Source organism: Saccostrea cucullata, unplaced genomic scaffold (assembly GCF_032062105.1).
Source record: "Saccostrea cucullata isolate Sc308-1 unplaced genomic scaffold, CSIRO_AGI_Scuc_v1 ctg7091, whole genome shotgun sequence".
NCBI lineage: Eukaryota > Metazoa > Mollusca > Bivalvia > Ostreida > Ostreidae > Saccostrea > Saccostrea cuccullata.
In genome coordinates, this window is record NW_026928090.1 from 1 (window position 1) to 15,074 (window position 15,074).

The 15,074-nt window shown below is 32.5% G+C and overlaps 4 protein-coding genes across 5 annotated transcripts; 3 read left to right on the forward strand and 1 right to left on the reverse strand.

Moving 5' to 3' along the window:
* The first annotated feature begins 584 nt into the window (after positions 1 to 584).
* Positions 585 to 2,757, forward strand: LOC134276397 (zinc finger protein 862-like). The gene is made up of 6 exons (XM_062758657.1): positions 585 to 1,488; positions 1,591 to 1,745; positions 1,864 to 2,070; positions 2,192 to 2,310; positions 2,410 to 2,624; positions 2,750 to 2,757. Exons 1-6 carry the CDS (start codon positions 585 to 587, stop codon positions 2,755 to 2,757), a joined length of 1,608 nt encoding a protein of 535 aa, XP_062614641.1.
* Positions 2,758 to 2,844: 87 nt separating this feature from the next.
* Positions 2,845 to 3,973, forward strand: LOC134276393 (uncharacterized). 2 transcript variants are annotated; one of them, XM_062758653.1, is made up of 3 exons: positions 2,845 to 3,012; positions 3,129 to 3,402; positions 3,493 to 3,973. In XM_062758653.1, exons 2-3 carry the CDS (start codon positions 3,274 to 3,276, stop codon positions 3,796 to 3,798), a joined length of 435 nt encoding a protein of 144 aa, XP_062614637.1. In that variant the 5' UTR covers positions 2,845 to 3,012; positions 3,129 to 3,273; the 3' UTR covers positions 3,799 to 3,973. The 2 variants fall into 2 exon arrangements, with proteins under 2 accessions (XP_062614637.1, XP_062614636.1); XM_062758652.1 differs by having other exon boundaries at positions 2,845 to 3,402.
* Positions 3,974 to 6,417: 2,444 nt separating this feature from the next.
* Positions 6,418 to 8,086, reverse strand: LOC134276394 (tetratricopeptide repeat protein 36-like). Its single transcript, XM_062758654.1, has 3 exons — positions 7,906 to 8,086; positions 6,897 to 7,079; positions 6,418 to 6,536 (listed from the first exon to the last, which is right to left on the reverse strand). Exons 1-3 carry the CDS (start codon positions 8,024 to 8,026, stop codon positions 6,418 to 6,420), a joined length of 423 nt encoding a protein of 140 aa, XP_062614638.1. The 5' UTR covers positions 8,027 to 8,086.
* A 237-nt stretch (positions 8,087 to 8,323) lies between these two features.
* LOC134276396 (SUZ domain-containing protein 1-like) lies at positions 8,324 to 14,838 on the forward strand. The gene is made up of 5 exons (XM_062758656.1): positions 8,324 to 8,511; positions 9,835 to 9,881; positions 10,369 to 10,482; positions 11,045 to 11,170; positions 11,557 to 14,838. The coding sequence occupies exons 1-5, from the start codon at positions 8,452 to 8,454 to the stop codon at positions 11,675 to 11,677; spliced, it is 468 nt and encodes a 155-aa protein (XP_062614640.1). The 5' UTR covers positions 8,324 to 8,451; the 3' UTR covers positions 11,678 to 14,838.
* Positions 14,839 to 15,074: the final 236 nt, after the last annotated feature.

The following is a 15,074-nucleotide window of genomic DNA, read 5'->3' on the forward strand; positions in this document are numbered from 1 at the left end:
AAAAAATTATGTAATACAGAGTTTCCGAAAACTATCGGTCCTACCGGCAAAACCGATAGAAAATCGAAATGTCCGATAGAACTCGCTAGATTATCGGTCCGCGTGACCGATTGTTGCTGTCGTAACAATCCGGATTTTTTTCGCTCTACCATTAGAGGTTTTGTCTTTTCGACGTCGTAATCTCAAAAACGCTTTAGAAAGATACTTTTTTAATAATAGATAGTTTTCGATTGACCAAGAGTTACTTCCCGTTGGCCGCCATACTGGAGGTCCAAATGCTCATATTCCTTCATTGTTCAACCAATTTAAAATTTTTATATCTGCTATTTTGAATTAGAAATCATTATTTTTCTGAAGTATATAAATTTTTGGAAGCCTCCTTTATTTAAAAAAAATTATTTGATAAAGATTTTCCACCAAATATTTCTGCTATATTTTCTTAAACTTGGTAAGACAAAGAGGGAAAATCACTGAGTCGACCTCCAATATGGCGGCCAACGGGAGGTAACTTTCGCTAAATTCAGGCCTATCGAAAACTATCTATATCTGTTAAGCGCTTGTAATACTTGGAAACATTGTACGCCATGTCATGGCCTATCAGGTTTGTGCCAGGTTCAAAGCCTGGTATAAAACGTAAAGCCCCCCAAGAAAAGAATACGGTGATTGATAAAAAGAAATACGAGGAAAATCGGGTCAGAGAATTTAAAGAAGAATGGCAGAGAGAAAGGGATTGGTTAAAATATAGCGTAGAAAAAGGGATGACATGCTCCATCTGTATCGAGGTAGGACAAACGAGGTCATTTCCGAAATCTACCTTTACTTCTGGATCAAAGAATTTTCGTTTCTCAACAGTAGCAGATCACGAAACTTCTTCTGTTCACCTTAAATCTCTAGAGATTACCAAATCACGATTAGCGGCAGAAAATCGAGAAACAGTTGCACATAAAAGTGTAATTTCTATGAACAATTCTGTGAGAAACCAAATCATAAACAAATTCAGAAATATTCACGCATTAATCAAATACAACAGGCCAATATCAGATTTTATATGGCTAAATAAACTGGATGAAGCTAAAGGGATTTCCCACGGGAACACATACAACAACCAAAAAGCTGCCACTACATTTCTTGAAAACATCTCAGCTTGTGAAAAGGAGAAATTGGAAAAAATGATGGATGTTGTTAAATTTTTTTCACTTACAATGGATGGCAGTACAGATGGGAGTACAACTGAACAAGAAACTATATTTATTCGATTTTCAGTCCATGGAAAAATTACTACACGCTTCCTGTGTATAGGGGAGCCAGAGTCTACCAGTTCCTTAGACCTTTTCAAATTTGTGGAAAGAATGATGAATGAAAATGGGCTAAATGATCATCGACATGTACAGAAATTTATAGGATTTGGAAGTGATGGCGCGTCTAACATGACTGGAGTGAAAAATGGATTAGTAGCCAGGTTGAAAGAGGGCCACCCTGAACTAATTGGTAAAAAATTTAATTTAGAATCCATGAAAAAAAAAATTATTGCAATAATTTTTGTTTTGTTTTATTTATTGACGACAGTTTTGAAATTTCATATTTCTGCAGGGGTCCATTGTATTGCTCATCGCCTGGAACTTGCATTTCGAGATGTATTCAAAAAAGACAAAATGTATACACAGTTATCCACTCTATTGTTGGGCCTTTTCTATTTCTACAAGAATTCGTCAAAGCAAAGGAAGAGCTTAAGAGAATGCATCAAGGTTTGTTTTCATGAGAAATTTAGTGAACAATTATATTTGTTATTAAAAAAGGTATCACATACTGTAATTGAAAATTTATATTTATCAATATATTAATAAGTAATCAATTTTCAACCAGGTGTTGGACATCAATGGAACCCTACCACACAAGATCAACAGTACAAGGTGGCTCCCACATATGAAGCGGGCTTTAGAAAACTTGTTCAGAACATTTCCAGCCTTCCTCAGTCAACTGCAGAATGCTAGCCATGTTAACCCAAAAGCAGAAGGCTTGGCAAAGATGCTGTGTAATTTGCAAATACTGGCTTTTGCATCCATTTTAGAGGTACATACATCAAACTTTGAAAAGGATTAAAAAAATTATTTGTATGATCTTTGTTATGTTACATGTATTGATGTAATATTATTTTATATTTAAAATGGTAATTATTAATTTGCATTTCAAGGATATTGTGAAGCCACTGGCTAGACTATCACTGATGTTTCAAAGAAAAGACCTAACCTTAGCAGATGCTCGGGATGCCATATCATCGACAAAAGATGTTCTTAATTTGTTTGAGCTAAGGTACAAATATAAATTGAACCCTTTCTTAAATTTGATGGCAATTTAGATTAATAAGTTTAGTTGAACTATATAGTATATATATTATTAATATTTTTACAGCAAAAGTCAAAGAACAATGCAGATATTGGAGACAAAGCAATTTCTTGGATACTCTCTAAAAGGAAATGGAAAAATGGATATGGAAAAGAAAGCATCAGAGATAGTTGGTGGCATAATCAAACAAATGGATCTTCGGTACAAGGATGATAATGAAGAACTTTTTAGTTCTACCCTTATTGCTAGTTTCCGAAATTGGCCTACAGTGAATGAGTCAGGTAAACTAAATTTATGTAACAGTTTGTTTTGACTTTATTTAACTATTTTGGGTTAACTTTTTTTGTATTGTATTCTTTTATTTTTAATTTATTTTTTGTTATTCATTGTTGATTGTCTTTTTCAGTTGACTAACAGATACTGTATTAACATCACAAATCAGAAAGCAAAGGTACAAATTTTGTGACTCATCAATTTTATGGAAATGTTCTAATTCATATGATGAAAAATTAATAAATAGAATTTATCAATTTAATCATTTTTAGACTTTGGTGTTCAGGAGGTCTCCACAATATCCAAGTTCTTTCAATGTACATTGGACCAGGTCAACTCCAATAACGATGACTTAATTGGAGAGTGGCAGACACTGAAAAGTTTAGTCTACAAGAGGTATTTCATTTTTCATTCAGATTGGATTTGCATGGTCATATCAATTTAACAAAAAATAACAACAACAAATTTATGATTAATACATTATTGAAAAAGAGTTTATTATTTTTCTCCAGGTTTTCAGGAAAGTTACGTGATGTGAGCTGGGAGGATGTTTTCAATAGTTTCTCTGATTGTGGAGTCTCAAATGTTCTCAACATCATTGATCTAGTACTGAGTTTACCACCAACAAGTGTGATTAACGAGACTGCCTTCAATCAGATGAAACTATTGAAAACAGAGAGAAGACATCGTCTAAGCAACCAACATTTGAATGACTGCATGGTGATCCGACTGGAATCAGCACAAATTATGGACTTTGATCCTCAGCCAGCAATTGACAGATGGATGGTATGAAATCAAAATTTAAAAAAAAAATAGTTGTTTCCTCATAAATTTTCATTTCAGTTTATGAGAAAATCCATTGTATTCTTTTTATAGTTGACAGGAAATAGAAGAACCTCCTACAAAAGATCATCATTCAAGAAAAGGGAGCAGGTGCATGCAGAAGCTGAGACTGTAACCGAGAGTGTCACAGAGACTGAAACTGAGATTGAGAACACTGAATCAAATATTATTGATATTGAACAAGATGCTGAGACACGTCAGAGTGAGGCTGTAAATGAGAGTGAATCAGAGAGTGAAAGTGAATCAGAGTGCGAGTCTGACTTTGAACAGAATGAAAGTGAAAATGAGAACAGAATTAGAGAAATTGTCAGAGAAATGGAAATAGAAAGAGAATTTTGAAATGAATTATTAAAAAATTGAATACATTGAATTTATTTATTTTTAAAAAACTTAACTCACCTGTTATGTACATAAACAACATTGAAAAACAGTAAGGTATGAAAACTTATTCTGTAATTACTAATATAATAAAATTTCTTCGGACTGATAGAATTTGCTTCGGACCGGTAAAATACACCATGCCATCAGTCCGAATGACTGATAGAAAAAAATTGTTTTCGGAAACTCTGTAATATCAGAATTACTATGATCAAAAATTATGGTTTAAAATTGTCATAATAAATGGCACTCTCAACCATCAGCTCATACAATCAACTCTGTTGTTGGCTGGCATACAGCAGTTTTTGAAATATCTGTGTGCCTGTCTGCCCGAGATGCACAAATGTTGCCATGGGCAAAAAGATTTGCACATATCGACGCCCGATTCGAAGTGTTAAAATTTCCCTTAAATCAAAATTCATATATTTGATAAATCTTTTTCAGATTATCTTAAAGTATCGGTAGCAAAGTGTAATGGGTAAAAGGGGTAGAATTTATTAGCCTATAGAATGATTCAGAATCAAAGTTATGGTGGTCTGGCCCCATTCTCATAATCGCTATAAATAAATTTGTAAAAGACTATTGTTTTCTCAGGCAAGAGGATTTTTGGTAGGGCTGACAACTTTTACTAGCAGTCATTCCAGCATGTCTAGCTAATTTTACAGTGAGCCCATTGCAAAGGTGTCCGAGAGTGCAGGAACAAACCACAACTTTGCATAGGAGATTGAATATATGGATGAAATATTAGAGGAAGCAATTGTTTGAACATATTAAATATTAAGTAATTTCAAATTTCTTTTGTTTTAAAAATTCTTAACTTGTTTCAATTGAAAATAAAATCAAAAACCCTGATAACTTTTATTATTTTCAAGTTTTCAACCTGTTCAAAAAAATTTAATACATGTCATGTACCAGGGGTATTTGTAAATAATTTTGGAAAAAAAAAATCAGAAATAAATTATATCCTTTTTCAAAATTGGTTTTCGTCATCTAACTCAGCACCTTCAAATAAATCTGGACTCAAATGTCTTAAATGATGTCTATATAGAGCCCCACCTAACTCCAGAACCTCTGTCGCAGGGGGTCACAATTTCACTACAAGCACTCATTCACATCATAATCATGCACTTAGTTTTTATGCTAAATACTCAAGAGTAGAGAAGATTTTCAAACAGTACATTGTCACTTAGATTATTGCAGCCAAATCCAACTCCATGCAGTGCCCCTGACCCCAGGTCATAACTAAACAAATTTAAAAAAAGAGAAACAATACGTTCTCCTACCATAAGTTTACACATAGATTGTCTTAAAATACTCAAGAATAGAGTAAAGGATTTTCAAAGAATTAATGTATTTTCATTTCATGTTGACATAAGAATAATAATTGTAATGAGCATTGAGTCGATCCTCTACCAAAACTGTGAAATTCATGGCCCCAGGAGCAGAGGTTCTTGTGTGAGATTGGGGCTCCATAGAACATATAGAAAAATGTACTACATGTAGCATATATTCTTCATACATGTAGGTATTTCCCCCTCTAATTATCTAGCAGATATACTAGGTGGAAAGCTATGATCAGATGACCAAGGGTGCTTCTTCCAAAGTTATGAAATCTATGGCTCCTAATGTTGACAGTTCTAAGGGTTTCTGTGTTGGGTGGGGCTCTATTGGTCATAAAGGGAATATGCATTTTTTTATTCTGCAGGGAGTACTAAATTGAACAAACTAAGTTCATGATTATGTATTATTTTAATACAAACTATTATTTAAATGGTTTTAAGGATACACCAAAGGTTTCCAAAGGGCAAAATTTAATTTGCTTGTAATTCTTTCATTATGAAAGATAACATATTAAAAGTATATATATCATTTGAAAGCTTGTTAAATGTACTATTTAATGATTCTAATATAAACTTTCATTTTTATCTTATCAACAAATTATTAATATTTTAATATAAATATTAGTGCATTTATATTTTATAAATCAACTTTTTTGTATTCCACCTTTCAAAGTCAAAATTTTGCCTCAATGTAGATTAAAGATTGAATTTTAAAAATGTATCTCAGTTTTTTGATAAATCTTCTTATTCAAAAGTTACATCCATTTTTCTTTCAATGTTACTGATTTATTACCCAAATTCTACATTTCCCCCAATAAATCGAGAACTGAGCAAAATATCAAAAATCTGAGATATGGTTTTGTGAACACACATTTGAGATGCATTCTGGCCAGTTTTCAGAGAAATTGGTCAATAAATGAGGGAGCTGAATCCTTTGAAATAATACCACCAACTGTCTGATCTTACTTTACAGTAGAGGGCAAAAACCCATCACACAACAAAGTCTGTCAAATACTAGAAATATATACCTTGGAGATTCAGCTTTGGATACCTGTCACTTATCCATATTTCCTATGCATATTCACAAGAATGGGAGGTTCTATTCTTTATTAAGGTGCTTTTAATGAAGTAAAATAGGTTCATTTCTGAATCAGAAAGATTTCCCGGCAAAATGGCAAAAGCTAAGCCCCACCTCCTATTTCACAGTCATTAGTGACCTGTTAGATCTCCTTCCCTAAATCTAGAGTCCCTGTAGTTTAATTACTGTTAACCTCTGTGTGGCTAGTGAAGAATTCCCCAAGTGGTCACAGTGATTTATTGCTCCTTTCAGAAGCAGGCAGTTACAGACCAAATCAGAAGCTTCAATAACGGCACATTCACATGTGTTAGTGTTTATGTTTGATTATTGTTAAATAATTAGAAACCATTTAATAATCAGGAAGAATTTTTCATGCATCATAAAGCAGTCATTCGCATTGTTTTTTTAGCCACAAATCTCAAAATTGACAAAAATCTTGAAAAAACCCTTTGGTGTATCCTTAAGACAAGCAAGAATACTTCTTCTAAAATGTGCAATTCATATTCCCTGGTCAGAGGTTCTGGGGTTAGGGTGGTGTTTTATCAATCATATACATTGTAGTGAAAAATAAAGTTTTTTCTCTGCCTGAGAATATAAAAAAATACTTGCATCAAATCAATGTTTATCTATATATAATTTACCCTGGACATCTCCCTTTAGCCGGAGAGCCTGTGCACGATTATTATAACCTGAGGCCCTTTGAGGGGTGTTTTGAATGGCCCTGGAGAATGAATTTAATGCTGTCTCTATGTCCCCACTCTCAGCTGCTTGGACCCCTTCAATTTCTAGTTGCTTTGAGACTTTAATTTCATCAGTTTCTTCCTCTGAAATGAAACAAATACTTACATAAATATATTTTCTCATAAACGTTGGTTAATTTCTGTATTAACAGATACATTAGTTTAAAAGATTTCAAACATTCAAATGATAGATTTTCTTACATTCTGCAGTATATAATTTACATCATGTCACATTTTCTCATAACAGGCATAAGCCCCAGCAATACATCACAACTCCTACATGTCACTTCCAAGGCATAGCAATATAAAGGAAAGTTAGAAAACGAGAAGAGCAGACCAGGATTCAAACATTGATCCTGTGAATTCTAGACAATGTTTTTTGGCTGTCATATCAGGTTGAATTCGCAGTGGTTGGATAGCTCAGTTGGTAGAGCAACTGACTACAGATTCAGGGGGCCTTGGTTCAAATCTCATTCTGGTCTGCTGAATTTTTCTCCTTTCCCATTACATTTGGTGCTGTGCCATGCCCTGGAAGAGACAGGTCGATTACTGGTTGCCAGATAGCTCTGATGATAGCGCACCTGACTGGAGATTCGGAGGGACTCAGAGTTCGAATCCCAGTCTGGTCCACTGCGTTTCTCTCTCCTCCTATCACCCTGATTACAGCTGAAACAACTGCATTCATCAGTTCATGAGCAATCTGACATGTAGATTGCAAATTGAACTTGCTTGGCCATAAAGTAAAGATATGAAGCAACATAAACACATTAGATTGGTATTATTAAAACATTTCTCATAGGTGACGACTTGCCATTTGATTGAAGAAATTAGTTAAATTTATCAACTGGCAATTGATAAATTTAACATTTGGGTGGATGATGACACAGAAAAAAAATGCTTTTGCAACTACCAGTTTCATTCTCCACTTCTTCTTCGTCCACAACATCGCCGTATGGTAAATTGGGATTGAATATTCTGTTCAATACAGCACTGTCATGAGCAGAAACATGATTATGATCACCACTTGACATTGTTCTGACGGTTTCACGTTTGTCCTTCTAAAATGACAACAAACTTAATCATATGAACGCTTGCAATATACGCTTGATTATAAACGTTTAGTAGATCTTGCATCTTGTTACCAAAGAACTAAAAATTATTCGATTTAAAGAATTAAAAGAATATAGTTATCAAATGATTCAATATACATAGAATATACACAATACGTTGAATTATTTTCTATCTTAACATATTTTTTTTTATTGTGCTTAGTTCTATCCGGATATATTTCACGGTTACAGTTTACTTTTATGTTATGTGAACTTCGTCTTCACTTTTGGCAGGTCGCAAAAATCGTTTGAAATGAAAATAGTTTGAGAAACACCACCCCTCTTTCGAATCAAATGAAATAGTAATCTTGATATTGAGAGAAAATATATATTTACACATATATAGTATGGCAGAAGACGCGAATGGAGAGGTACTTGATTGCTGGGAGGAGTTTGAAGATACTGGGGTAAAGTTGCTATCTTCTACAGTTCTAGCCCTATGTGTTAGTATAGGCTAGAAAGTCTTTTAAATCTTTTCATTCAAAGCCCCTTGCATTTTCTTCAATTGACTGAAAAATACTCATTAAAACGGAAAAAACCCAGATGTTTGTATGCTATAAAGCTTTCCTTGTTGTGACAAGGGGTTCATCAAATTATGCTCTTGTGACAAGGGGTTCATCAAATTATGCTCTTATCTGACATGCTGATGAAGGAACATTAATCCTGAGATAATTAGTACATATGTACTGTGCTGATCAAAAACATTTTGTATCGATTGAAACAAGCTAACAATTCTGAAAGATTGCACCATCCAGTTATTGTCAATTTTCATATGATCTACTTATTTGTCCTACATTGGGCGGCTATAAACAAATTGCTTTCTAATAATGTAACTGTGTTTCGGACAAACAAGTTAGAATTTAAATGATCTAACTGTATCTTTGAACAAGCCCCTTCAACATTCAGAACATGTTCTATATATTTGCAATCTAGTAAATAAGAGAATGGATTTACTCTGACATGATTTTTGGAAAGTAACTGAAAGTATCAATTAAATTAAATATTGATTAAGCAGTTATATATGTACAGGGCTCTACATTAACTTTTTTTCCTACTTGTCCATTCAGACAAGTAACCATTCGGCAAGACATTAACTTGTCGGAACTTCAACTTCACTTGTCTCAAGTTGTCTGAAAATTTTTCAATAAATTTTGATTGATCCGTGATATTATTGTAAATTTTGATTGATTCATGATATTATTTATAAATACAACAAACACAGAAAATGAAATTTTATCTAGGCTTTCTGTCCTGACAACAACATAAATGTACACAAGTGAACCTGTCAACATCCATCAGAATCCAAACTTTGTAAGTTCCATGCCTTTCCAGAAGTATGCAGTTAGTGAACTTGGATCCTGATTGAATGTGATCTCAGTTAATAGCAATTGAAGCTTGGGTTTATGTACAGCTTCTGACTTGAAACTACGAATTAACTTTCAGCAATTGTTCTTTTTATTATAAAGAGACGTTTACATTAAAATGCACTAAAGTGACTTGTCCAATTGGACTAGTTCCCAGCATATTCACTTGTCCATAATTTTTTTCATCAGTACTGGACAAGCATTAATGTCGAGCCCTGATGTATTTTTCTCTGAAAAATGCACATATTTTTGTAATATTCTCACTTCAAATAAACATGCTATGTCTACATTGTTGACATGGACTGTTACAACTGTGGATTTTTTCCTGACAGTTTTGTGATTTCAGAATTTTTCTTTATTTTAAAGGATCTTGACAAGAAACTAGAAGAAATGAAATTAAAGGAATCCAAAAAGTAAGTCTGCATTAGCAGTGTGCACATGGACTGAGAAGGTATTTCAATGTTTTTAGGACTGTCTATGCTTGTATATTCATGTGCATTACATGTATTGTTAAATGTAATTAAAGGGAATTCTTAATTATAATGATTTAGATTTAGTCTAAAACTGGAAAGAGCTGTTTAAATTTGTTAAATTATACCAAATTTAACTATCCAAAAGAAAGATTTTTTTGTTATAGAAAATGTTTTTTTTTTTTTTTACTTTTTTGAAACTTTCCAATTTCCAGCATAAGACACTCAATATTACTGAGACGAACACAAAAATATACATCATATCACAACCCTTAGAGGCCTAATAAAATATATTTTATATTGCATGTCTCTGATCTTTTAAGTTTGCATGATGTCTGCTTGAATGTATTGGTACAATTTATTTATTTTATTAATGAGTTTTATTAGTGAAATAAATAAATGTCAGTGTTTGCCTTTTTATTTTTTGTAGACTTGCATCAGAAGCAGTTGTGGTTGAAGATGGAAATAGAACACAGTATGCTCCACAGGTTCGCATACTAAAAAGGAAATCAGATGCTAATTCTACAGCAAACCAAGGGACAAGGCAAGATTGACTGTTTAATTAGATTTATCAAAATTAGTGAATTTTACTTGTCAGATTGTCAAAACAATTATATGTATCCTGCGAGAATTTTTCTTGTCTTCGAAAATTATTGTAGTGTACATTTATAAAGTGAAGAAAAGTGGAGAAATCTGGAAATTGTGTAAATAATTCAGAAATGAGAAATGAATTCTTTCCTTGGGAAAAAAATATTTTACATATTGATTATTCTGTACAAAGTAAATTTTGTTTATCGGTGGTCAAAAAACTTTTAAATTTATCACATACTGACATAGTAAACAGAAAGATAACACCATAATTAACTATGTCAGAGTTAAATTGGCAATTTTAAAAACAATTTGAAACTTGAAATTGGAATTTGGGTTATGATGTGACAGTATTTTTGTGTAGATATGAATTTTGGAATACATGTAATATTTGTTTATGCATTGTAAACATGGGAAAGGGACCTTTGTTCATTTAGGTGCATATGTACCTGTACATCAGTATTTACATGCTCTGTTTATTGAAATGATTTTCAATATTGAGTTCATTGAATTTGCAGAGCAAATAACAAACCTACAAAGACTTTGGAACAAAGAGAAGCAGAGTATGCTGAAGCAAGAAGAAGAATCTTAGGCTCAACTTCATCAACAGAAGTGAAAGAGGAAGTTACAATGACTAATAACAGGTCAGTAGAGAGTGGGTCACCAAAGTTAGTTTGTTTCGTAATGGCAAGGATATAAAAAAGTCCTTGGCTATGAAATTTTGAAGGAGTTTTCATGGACATTGATGCAGTTTATGATGCCAAAATGAAGAAACTTGGGGAATTATAAGAAGTGAGGGACTAGAAAGCATTGAGTTTTATTGGTATATTCTAACAAGAAATCAAACTTTTTTCACAGGAATGCAGCTGTACATGTTAATTTGAAAAAAATCTGATGCAGAATAACAGAGCCAAGATAATCCATGTGAGCACTGTGGCCATGGAATCTTGTTATTGGCTATATAGACAGCACTTGTCAGTAAGACTCTTATGAACCTCGCTTTTTGAAATATTTAATTTTTTAATTCCAGACCACCGAGGCTGATGCAGCTAGAAGATGGAAGACTTAACATGAATAATAACTGTACTGTGGCTATTTTGAGACAACCACGTGGTCCGGATGGAACTGATGGGTTTGATCAAAAAGGTTAACATTCAAAATTACCATTCAACTGTCTTGATTGAAATAAAACTGTTAAATACTCAGACCAGCATCCCAGTCCCTCGCTGGCTGTCCCTGCAAACAGCGCCCCGCTTGACCGCAGAAAAAATCAGGGCCATGGTCACTTGTCCCATTCAAGGCATACATGCTCCTGCAACAGACTGCTAAAGAGTGTGAATAGCTTGGCAGCTTTATTCCCATAACCATAAAGCAGTTGCAATATCCATTGGACGGATCTATGGAAACCATTTCATGATGTGTGCTGATCGTGGTGCTCTCAGAAAGCAGAAATGCCCATAGATAAAACATATACCGAGCATAACAATTCTAGAAAGCTTTTGACTATGTAAGTGCCTAGTATATGGTTTTATCACAATGCATGTATTATCTATTATCTATCTTTTAAATGGGACATCTACTGTTGGCTCAAATATGGAGGGCAGCTTTATGTAAATATATCTTTATTGTTTAAAACCATTATCATTATTGCGCTTTAAGCACTGGTATATATCGAATAAGAAAGAACACATCAACTTAATCAGAAATTGCTAAAAAAAATGATCATTTGGAGCAATACGCAAGTTTCGAGATTATCTCCCTTTCTGCACTCTTTCATTGAGGAGGGGAGTTTTGTTGCTGCATTAACAGACAGGTGGGACAGTTAGTTATATTAAACACATTGCATCATTGATATACTGGTTTATCATATCTACATGTACATGATTTTCAGGATGTACTCTTCAACTCAAAAAGAACCAAACTGATGAAAGGACGTTTTTTTTTTAAACAAAACAATTGTAACAAAAGGAAATATCAATCAAAGTAAGACTTTTTAGACGAGGAAAGAGATATGGGTCTCTAAGAAATACATATATATCTGATCTGACATTGAATGTCAGCTATCTGAATGATTCTTTCCCTTACTATAACTTCAAGGAGCCCGCTAATTTTTTAGCAAAGGTTTGTATAATGAAGGAAATCTTATTTTTTTATAAAGACTACAAGTTTTCAAATATCCTAATTGAAAGTAGATATGTAAATTAAATATGCATAGTTGAGCTTAATGAAATCTTAAAATGCATTACTGTTATTATCTTTTTATAACATTATATGAATTTTAAAAGCCAAAAACTCGTTCATTTAATTATGCACGTTTGTATACACAGCAACCCGTCCCAATTCCATGCTGATATGGATACTTTTTGCGTCTCTGTCGTAAGAGAGTTACAGTCTCGAAACTCGCATATTGATATGGTTCAGGGTCCATAAAAAGTCAAATGAGCTCACTTTTGCTCTCAGTCTCTCTTTTCTACTACTAATTCCATTGGTAAAAGTGAGACGGATATCAAAAGTGAGCTCATTTAAGTTTTATGGCCCAGAACATGATCTCTGCTTAATATCTATTTTCCATAATGGTATAAAATCAAAAGAATTAAAGTTTAATTTGGTTTTATCAATATTTAAAATCATCTTGATTGAGGTATTTAAAGGAACTTAACTTCATTTCTTTTTTATTTTTAAAAAAAAATTAAGCTACTTGAATCCATGTACTGTATGAAGTATTGAAAAATATTGATAAAGAGGTAGAGCCACTTTGGGCCTTATTTGGCCCTGAGAATTTCTGAAAATTCAAAACCGCTCAGTTTAGGTTGCAAATGCAGTATTTATCACTTGGACTGTTGGTGACCACATATCTATTAATTGTGACGTAATTTCACATCTAGTCAATGCATTATGACGTCATAAATTGAGTCATTTTCCTCGTATCCTGTAAATTCCTTTGAAAATGACCTAAAGTTGAAGCGTTTTTTTCAATATTTCATATAGAGCACAACCTCTGATCCAAAATATGCCAGTACATAATGAAAGGCCTATTTCTGAAGATCAAAAAACATGTTTTATTTTTTGGATCGTAGGCTGTGCTCATATTTTAATTCTTTGCTGAAGGTAGTCAAATACGCTTATTTTCTGCAAATTTCAAGAACATTGCAATTTCTCAGAGCCTGTTTTCAAATATTTGGATTCTCAAAAAGAAATTTCATTATAGAACATGAAAGCACCAAATGTCTACTTTATTTTGATATATGAAAATGGAAAGAGGGTGATAGTTAATTAATTGATATAAGTACAGGGCCATTTTATGCATAAGATGGCTCTTGCTCTTTGATAGCATTGATGCCCGGTTTGATAGAATATGAAATTTATTTAATCTATTAATGAAATTTTTTGGTGCTTATTTGTAGCAATACTTGTCATAGAGTTGAAGTCTTACATTAGAAGATTAATAGGCTGTGGTTTGTCAAGTTAAAGCTATGCCAAATTTTTATCATATGTAAGCATGAATAACTGCTACGTGTTTTTTTTTTTATTTTATCCATATTTGTAACATGCTGTCAGTATTTGAATATGCTACATGAAAAGTATAATTCATGTATATTCTCTTCTGATTAATTTACAAAGTAGACACACACACATAATAATGAAAATGTGCCTTTATTTTCCTCTAGAATTTTTATTAAGTGATACATGTAACTATGTGAACCAACTGAATGATGATTTTTTCATGTACCATATGTACTCATATACTTTTTTCAATGTTTGAAATTTTAAAACTTAATCTATTTTTTGAATGTTGATGTGTTCTTTACTTGAAAATGTACTTAACTATTCTTAAACCTTCATGCCTTTTTATTTTATCTTGGTCACACATATTGAATGTCAATATTCAAGTACAACAGATTTTTTTGTTAGACTACTTGTGTGTCTGTGTTATAAAAATAACATAAATGCATGTAACTAACATTGCTTTACCATTACAAAATACAGTATTATTTGGCTTGTTTTCTTCTGTAAAATATGATGTACATGTACATAATTTTGTTTTTTGCATTTTAAATGCATTTTCACACACATGTACCCCTTTTCTTCAGATGAAAAATACTATGACAAGGTTTTATCAGTAACAATATCATTGTCAGTTGATGATACATGTATGTGAGATGGTGATTTATAAGAATGAATTAAATAAAAAGAGATTGTCAGTTTCTCAGATAAATTATGTGATCAATATGTATAAATGTTGTATAAATATACATGTTAATCTTTTCAAAGCTTTGTTACTGATTTTAATTACAGTGTGCCCAGAAATTATTGAGAAAATTTTTTTGATTTTGAAATATATAAAAAATATATATAAAAAAATTAAAAGATTAATAGTTTGAAAACATATTTAATGCTTTAGTTCCATGCCTTTAATGCAATTCATTTAACATTGTTTAATACAATTTTTTAAATAATGCAAAGAATTTTTTTTTCACACCAAATGATGCGTGATTTGTTTAGTCAAATGACATTGCTTGCTACATGTACAATGCAGTTTTCATGAAT